We start from the raw sequence: 8969 nt of genomic DNA, 5'->3' as shown, positions 1-8969 counted from the left end.
ACACCTTTGCATCATATCAATTTATCTAAGGATTCTTGTATTTTTAATACAATACTTTTTATTCTGATTTATTGTAATTCGGTGGAAAAACTCCACTTCCAATATGATATTTTCATCCATTCTGATTACAGTGAAATGAGTGCGTGTAATGCATTTTTGTATACCTATCTTATAGGTTAACTATTTGATTTTTCAGGGTTTAAAAAGAAAACAAATTGGTATTAAAAATATGGAGGAATAAATTTAATCTGTGTAAAGAAATAAGAGTTAAACATAAACAAAACAAAAAAAGGTGTTACCACAATTCCAAATGAATAAGAATTTTACATTTATTTACCATCAATGTTTGTGATATTTATATAAAAAGAAAGAAAACAACCTTTCATTCCTACTTTTCACTTCAAGATCCTTAAATGGATTAACATTGTGATATAGTTAGCAGTGTGGTTATTCCACAAGTATTATCTTGTAAACTGTCCAAATGTCAGGCACTTTAAACATCTAAATTGACCAAAATTTCATTCTTGCAAAAGTTTTCCAGAAAATTGGGTAGTAAAACAGCTTGTAGAGATGAAATGTTGGTCTATTTAAGAGAGTCCACAACACACAAAGTGCCTTATTGTCTTAAGCTTCGTAAATCAACAAAACCCATTTAAATCCAAACTATACAGGAAGTGGTTAGTTGTGCTGTTTGACTGGGATACAGATGCAGCATTCAAAGGGAATATTCATGTTTCATTTACAACCTTTAACATTAAATATTATTAAAATAAATGTGCAGCTTGGGATGGTAGTGAGAAATAATTACTATGTGTGGTTAATCGCTAACATTTATCAGTTTTGCTATAATCCCTTAACTTCCTGAGTTTTTAGGGTCGCCAGATGAAGAGATTGCTTACCGTTGCTAAAAGTGAATATTAATGTTTAGTTATTTATGCTGCAATCTGTCTACAGAATAATTACAAACTCAGCCCTCTAGAAAGAATCGAGAGCTAACAATTTCTCAATCAGAAAATGAGTTACAGCAACTCTCAAGCAAACTATCATTGGTTAATAACAGGAAACTAACTGCAGTATATTAAGGGCTGATCAGAAAGAAAAACGTCAGATCTGTACAAGTAAGCAGCTGTGGAGAGGGTATCAGTGTGCGATACTGATGAGGTGTCGTGAGGTACAGAGGGGAAAAAATAAGAACACTGACATACTTAAAAGGGGGACATTCAAGGTAAAGGTTTAAAAAAAAAAAGAATAAAGTAAATTCTGAAAAAGTGGAGAGAGAAGTGCAGTAAGTGCAAAGGGATTATGGAATCCCAAACTGTACAACGAGATCCTCCTTGGCATCCACTCGTATCTGTGAAAGTGCACTGAAGGCGTAAGCAGCTATCTTGGAAACCTGGAACAAAAAAAATGAAGAGGGATTAACAGCAAATCCAACTACAGACACAAGTTATATTACTAGTGGTGGAGCTCAGTAAATGTATATATATTCAAGCCCTGGCACTCACAGGAAGCTGTGCTGTCCCCAGAGTCACAGGCAGTTAACCCCAGTCAGGTCTGGGTGCAAGAACCACGGAAAAATTACAAAACAAATTAATACAACACACCCAGGGCTGAGCATTCTGCAGGGTCATGGGATGAATACCCGGTCCGGTCTGAGAGTGCAGTTCCCTTCAATATTTTGTATGTGTCTGGGGTGATTACATAAGCCTGTGCACCATTCACTTGTTCCCAGTTTGTTGGATTGAGAGCATGCATTGTGTGGCTGTTTTGGGGTCCCAGGTTTTTGGAAGGGACCTTGACGTGGGCTTGTTCCATTTGGCCAAATGCGGTAACTAAGCCTTCAATTTTTGCTTTTAATCTTAGCTGAGAGCTTGTAAGTGAGTGCTGAACTTTCTATGTGGGCTGTATTAATTTGTTATGTAATTTTCCCTATGGTTCTTGCACCCAGACCTGTCTGGGGTTAACCGCCTGTGACTCTGGGGACAGCACAGCTTCCCGTTAAAGGGACAGTCAAGTCCAAAAAAACCTTTCATGATTTAAATAGGGAATGTAATTTTAAACAACTTTCCAAATTACTTTTATCATAACTTTTGCTTTGTTCTCTTGGTATTATTATTTGAAAGTTAAACCTAGGAGGTTCATATGCTAATTTCTTAGACCTTGAAGACTACCTCTAATCTGAATGTATTTTGACCACTAGAGGGCATTTGTTCATGCGTTTCATATAGATAATATTGAGCTCATGCACGTGAAGTTACCTAGGAGTGAGCACTGATTGGCTAAAATGCAAGTCAGTCAAAAGAACTGAAATAAGGGGGCAGTTTGCAGAGGCTTAGATACAAGGTAATCACAGAGGGAAAAAAGTGTATTATTATAACTGTGTTGGTTATGCAAAACTGGAAGATGGATAATAAAGGGATTATCTTTCTTTTTAAAAAACAAAAATTCTGGTGTTTTGAACACCCAGGTCTGAGCATGTTGCAGGGTCATAGGATGTGTACCCGGTCCGGTCTGAGAGTGCAGTTCCCTTACGTGTTTTGTGTGATAGAGATATATATATATATATAGAGATATATAGATAGATATATAGAGATATATAGAGATATATATAGATATATATATATATAGATATATAGAGATATATATATAGATAGATATATAGAGATATCTCTCTCTCTCTCTCTCTCTCTCTCTCTCTCTCTCTCTCTATATATATATATATATATATATATATATATATCTATAGAAACATAGAAACATAGATATTGACGGCAGATAAGAGCCATAGGCCCAGCAAGTCTGCCCCACCTTACCTAACAGTATAAACTTATCTAGTTCGTAGGATAGCCCTATGCTTGTCCCATGCATTTTTAAAGTCCCCCACAGTGTTTGTTGCTACTACCTCTTGAGGAAGTTTATTCCATAAATCAATCACTCTTTCTGTAAAGAAGTGCTTCCTCAAATTACTCCTGAATCTACTACCCTTTAGCTTGAGCTCATGACCCCTTGTTCTTGAATTTTCCATTTTATGTAAAATACCCACAGCCTCAGTTTTACTAAACCCTTTAATGTACTTGAAAGTTGCTATCATATCACCTCTTTCCCTTCTCTCCTCTAAGCTATACATATTTAGGTCATTGAGCCTATCCTGGTAAGTTTTATTTTTTAGACCATGTACCATTTTGGTAGCCCTCCTTTGCACAGATTCAAGTTTGTTAATATCCTTCTGAAGATATGGCCTCCAGAACTGCACACAATACTCAAGATGAGGCCTAACTAATGATCTATAAAGTGGCATAAGAACCTTACTATTTCTGCTGCAAATACCTCTACCAATACATCCAAGCATTCTGCTAGCCTTACTCGCTGCCTTACTACATTGTTTACTAAGTTTTAAATCATCTGAAATAATAATTCCCAAGTCCTCTTCCTCGTCTGTAACAGTCAGTAAAGTGTCATTGAGTCTGTAATTAACATTTGGATTTTTCTTCCCTAAATGCATTATTTTACACTTTGCTGTATTAAACTTTAGATCCCAGTCGTTTGTCCAATCCTCCAATTGTTGTATATCACTTCTCATTTTGTCTACCCCCCCTGGAACATCCACTCTGTTGCAAATTTTTGTATCATCTGCAAAGAGACATACTTTCCCCTGTAGCCCTTTGCTGATATCGCAGATAAATATGTTAAACAAAACAGGCCCCAGAACTGACCCCTGAGGAACACCACTAGTAACAGCCCCCTCTGCTGAATGAACTCCATTTACTAAGACACTTTGTTTTCTGTCCTTAAGCCAGCATTCCACCCAGTTCACAATTTTTGAATCTAGACCAAGGAGATATAGTTTGTGAATAAGTTTATTGTGTGGGACGGTGTCAAATGCTTTGCTGAAATCTAGATATGCTACATCAACTGCTCCTCCCTTGTCTAATACTTTTGTTACATAATCAAAGAAGTCAATTAGATTAGTCTGACATGATCTCCCTGAAGTAAAACCATGCTGATTTTGGTCCTCTAAATTGTTTGTCTTTATGTAAGTCATAATTCTTTCCTTTAAGAGGCTTTCCATTAATTTCCCTACTACTGAAGTTAAACTAACTGGCCTGTAGTTGCCAGATTCTTCTCTACTGCCCTTTTTATGAAGAGGTATTACATTTGCTATTCTCCAATCATCTGGGACAGCTCCTGTTAATAGTGACTGATTAAACAGATCAGTTAATGGGACAGTTAGCACTGAACGAAGTTCTTTTAAAACCCTTGGATGAATATTATCAGGACCCACTGCCTTTGTAACATTTATTTTTGATATATATATATATCTCTCTCTCTCTATATATATATCTATCTCTATCTCTCTCTATCTCTCTCTATATATATATATCTCTCTCTCTATCTCTCTCTACATATATATCTCTCTCTCTCTATATATATCTCTCTCTCTCTATATATATATCTCTCTCTCTCTCTGTATATATATATATATATCTCTCTCTCTATATCTCTCTCTCTATATATCTCTCTCTCTATATATCTCTCTCTCTCTATATCTCTCTCTCTCTCTATATCTCTCTCTCTCTCTATATCTCTCTCTCTCTCTATATCTCTCTCTCTCTCTATATCTCTCTCTCTCTCTCTATATCTCTCTCTCTCTCTATATCTCTCTCTCTCTCTATATCTCTCTCTCTCTCTATATCTCTCTCTCTCTCTATATCTCTCTCTCTCTCTATATCTCTCTCTCTCTCTATATCTCTCTCTCTCTCTATATCTCTCTCTCTCTCTATATCTCTCTCTCTCTCTATATCTCTCTCTCTCTATATCTCTCTCTCTATATATCTCTCTCTCTATATCTCTCTCTCTCTATATCTCTCTCTCTCTATATCTCTCTCTCTCTATATCTCTCTCTCTCTATATCTCTCTCTCTCTATATATATATATCTCTCTCTCTCTATATATATATCTCTCTCTCTATATATATATATCTCTCTCTCTATATATATATCTCTCTCTCTCTCTATATATATATCTCTCTCTATATATATATCTCTCTCTCTCTATATATATATATATATATATATATATATATCTCTCTCTATATATATATCTCTCTCTATATATATATCTCTCTCTATATATATATCTCTCTCTATATATATATCTCTCTCTATATATATATCTCTCTCTCTCTATATATATATATCTCTCTCTCTCTATATATATATATCTCTCTCTCTATATATATATATCTCTCTCTCTATATATATATATCTCTCTCTCTCTATATATATATCTCTCTCTCTCTCTATATCTCTCTCTCTCTCTATATCTCTCTCTCTCTCTCTATATCTCTCTCTCTCTCTATATCTCTCTCTCTCTCTATATCTCTCTCTCTCTATATATCTCTCTCTCTCTCTATATCTCTCTCTCTCTCTATATCTCTCTCTCTCTATATCTCTCTCTCTCTATATCTCTCTCTCTCTATATCTCTCTCTCTCTATATCTCTCTCTCTCTATATATCTCTCTCTCTCTCTATATCTCTCTCTCTCTATATATCTCTCTCTCTCTCTATATCTCTCTCTCTCTATATCTCTCTCTCTCTATATATATATATATCTCTCTCTATCTCTACAGAGGTATATAGATATATATATATAGATAGATATAGATATATCTCTCTCTATCTCTCTCTCTCTCTCTCTCGATAGATAGATAGAGAGAGAGAGAGAGAGAGAGAGAGAGAGAGAGAGAGAGAGAGAGAGATCTATCTATATCTATATCTATATATCTATATCTATATATCTATATCTATATATCTATATCTATATATCTATTTCTTTCATGTAATTAGCAAGAGTCCATGAGCTAGTGACGTATGGGATATACACTCCTACCAGGAGGGGCAAAGTTTCCCAAACCTCAAAATGCCTATAAATACACCCCTCACCACACCCACAATTCAGTTTTACAAACTTTGCCTCCGATGGAGGTGGTGAAGTAAGTTTGTGCTAGATTCTACGTTGATATGCGCTCCGCAGCAAGTTGGAGCCCGGTTTTCCTCTCAGCGTGCAGTGAATGTCAGAGGGATGTGAGGAGAGTATTGCCTATTTGAATGCAGTGATCTCCTTCTACGGGGTCTATTTCATAGGTTCTCTGTTATCGGTCGTAGAGATTCATCTCTTACCTCCCTTTTCAGATCGACGATATACTCATATATACCATTACCTCTGCTGATTCTCGTTTCAGTACTGGTTTGGCTTTCTACAAACATGTAGATGAGTGTCCTGGGGTAAGTAAATCTTATTTTCTGTGACACTCTAAGCTATGGTTGGGCACTTTGTTTATAAAGTTCTAAATATATGTATTCAAACATTTATTTGCCTTGACTCAGAATGTTCAACATTCCTTATTTTTCAGACAGTCAGTTTCATATTTGGGATAATGCATTTGAATTAATCATTTTTTCTTACCTTCAAAAATTTGACTCTTTTTTCCCTGTGGGCTGTTAGGCTCGCGGGGGCTGAAAATGCTTCATTTTATTGTGTCATTCTTGGCGCGGACTTTTTTGGCGCAAAAATTCTTTTCCGTTTCCGGCGTCATACGTGTCACCGGAAGTTGCGTCATTTTTTGACGTTATTTTGCGCCAAAAATGTCGGCGTTCCGGATGTGGCGTAATTTTTGGCGCCAAAAGCATTTAGGCGCCAAATAATGTGGGCGTCTTATTTGGCGCTAAAAAATAAGGGCGTCGCTTTTGTCTCCACATTATTTAAGTCTTTTTTTTTTTTTCATTGCTTCTGGTTGCTAGAAGCTTGTTCTTTGGCATTTTTTCCCATTCCTGAAACTGTCATTTAAGGAATTTGATCAATTTTGCTTTATATGTTGTTTTTTTCTCTTACATATTGCAAGATGTCTCACGTTGCATCTGAGTCAGAAGATACTACAGGAAAATCGCTGTCTAGTGCTGGAGCTACCAAGCTAAGTGTATCTGCTATAATTTTTGGTGTCTGTTTCTCCAGCTGTTGTTTGTATTGCATGTCATGACAAACTTATTAATGCAGATAAAATTTCCTTTAGTACTGTTACATTACCTGTTGCTGTTCCGTCAACATCTAATTTTCAGAGTGTTCCTGATAAACATAAGAGATTTTATTTTTTTAAATCCATTAAGAAGGCTATGTCTGTTATTTCTCCTTCTAGTTTACATAAGTCTTTTAAAACTTCTCTTTTTTCAGATGAATTTTTAAATGAACATCATCATTCTGATACTGATAATGGTTCTTCTGGTTCAGAGGTTTCTGTCTCAGAGGTTGATGCTGATAAATCTTTGTATTTGTTCAAGATGGAATTTATTCGTTCTTTATTTAAAGAAGTATTAATTGCATTAGAAATAGAGGATTCTGGTCCTCTTGATACTAAATCTAAACGTTTAAATAAGGTTTTTAAATCTCCTGTAGTTATTCCAGAAGTGTTTAATCTCCCTGATGCTATTTCTGAAGTAATTTCCAGGGAATGGAATAATTTGGGTAATTCTTTTACTCCTTCCAAACGTTTAAGCAATTATATCCTGTGCCATCTGACAGATTAGAGTTTTTTGGGGACAAAATCCCTAAGGTTATGGGGCTGTCTCTACTCCTGCTATATGTGCTACTATTCCTACGGCAGATAGTACTTCATTTAAGGATCCTTTAGATAGGAAAATTGAATCCTTTCTAAGAAAAGCTTACTTATGTTCAGGTAATCTTCTTAGACCTGCTAATTTTTTAGCGGATGTTGCTGCAGCCTCAACTTTTTGGTTAGAAGCTTTAGCGCAACAAGTAACAGATCATAATTTTATAGCATTATTATTATTCTATAACATGCTAATAATTTTGTTGGTGATACCATCTTTTGATATCATTAGAGTTGATGTCAGGTATATGTCTCTAGCTTTTTTAGCTAGAAAAGCTTTATGGATTAAACTTGGAATGCTGATATGTCTTCTAAGTCACCTTTGCTTTCCCTTTCTTTCCAGGGTAATAAATTATTATCTCAACTGTTTCTGGAAGGAAGGGAACTTTTTTACCAAAGGATAAAAAAAAATCTAAGGTAAATTTAGGTCTAATAATCATTTTCGTTCCTTTCCTTCATAATAAGGAACAAAGCCTGATCCTTCATCCTCAGGAAAGGTATCAGTTTGGAAACTATTTTCAGTTTGGAATATATCCAAGCCTTATAGAAAACCTATAGCCAGCTCCTAAGTACCCATGAAGGTGCGGACCTTATTCCAGCTCAGCTGGTATGGGGCAGATTATGTTTTCTTCAAAGATATTTGGATCAATTCCGTTCTCAATCTCTGGTTTCAGAACATTGTTTCAGAAAGGTACAGAATTGGCTTCAGTTAAGGCCTCCTGCTAAGAGATTTTTTTCTTTCCCATGTCCCAGTTAACACAGCAAAGGCTCAGCATTTCTGAAATGTGTTTCAGATCTAGAGTTGACTGGAGTAATTATGCCAGTTCCAGTCCTGGAACAGGGGCTGGGGTTTTATTTTATCTCTTCATTGTACCAAAGAAGGTCAATTCCTTCAGACCAGTTCCGGATCTATCAATATTGAATCGTTATGTAAGGATACCAACATTCAAGATGGTTACTGTAGGACTATCCTGCCTTTTGTTTAGCAAGGGCATTATATGTCTACAATAGATTTACAGGATGTGTATCTGCATATTCCGATTCATCCAGATATTGATATCAGCTTGTCAAAACCTTCAGTCTCAATCATTCCCTTTGGTAGCCTTATGCATGGAAATTTTAGGTCTTAGGACTGCCGCATCAGATGCGATCTCCTTTGCTCATTTTCACATGCGACCTCTTCAGCTCTGTATGCTGAACCTATGGTGCAGGGATTACTCAAAGATATCTCAATTAATATCTTTAAACCGATTATACGACACTCTCTGACATGGTGGACAGATCACCATCGTTTAGTTCAGGGGGC

General features: G+C 35.9%; 1 protein-coding gene across 1 annotated transcript in view; it reads right to left on the bottom strand.

The window, feature by feature from the left end:
- Positions 1–228: 228 nt before the first annotated feature.
- Positions 229–8969, bottom strand: part of LAMTOR1 (late endosomal/lysosomal adaptor, MAPK and MTOR activator 1) — a 62997-nt gene continuing 54256 nt past the window's right edge. The window contains exon 5 of the mRNA XM_053708787.1: positions 229–1393. Within this exon, the coding sequence (XP_053564762.1) occupies positions 1301–1393 (93 nt within the window). The 3' untranslated portion in view covers positions 229–1300. The remainder of the gene's footprint in view (positions 1394–8969) is intronic.

The sequence above is a fragment of the Bombina bombina genome, chromosome 3 (genome assembly GCF_027579735.1).
Source record: "Bombina bombina isolate aBomBom1 chromosome 3, aBomBom1.pri, whole genome shotgun sequence".
NCBI classification, from domain to species: Eukaryota; Metazoa; Chordata; class Amphibia; order Anura; family Bombinatoridae; genus Bombina; species Bombina bombina.
The sequence above is the reverse complement of the archived record's forward strand: the minus strand, read 5'-3'. Positions and strand labels throughout refer to the sequence as shown.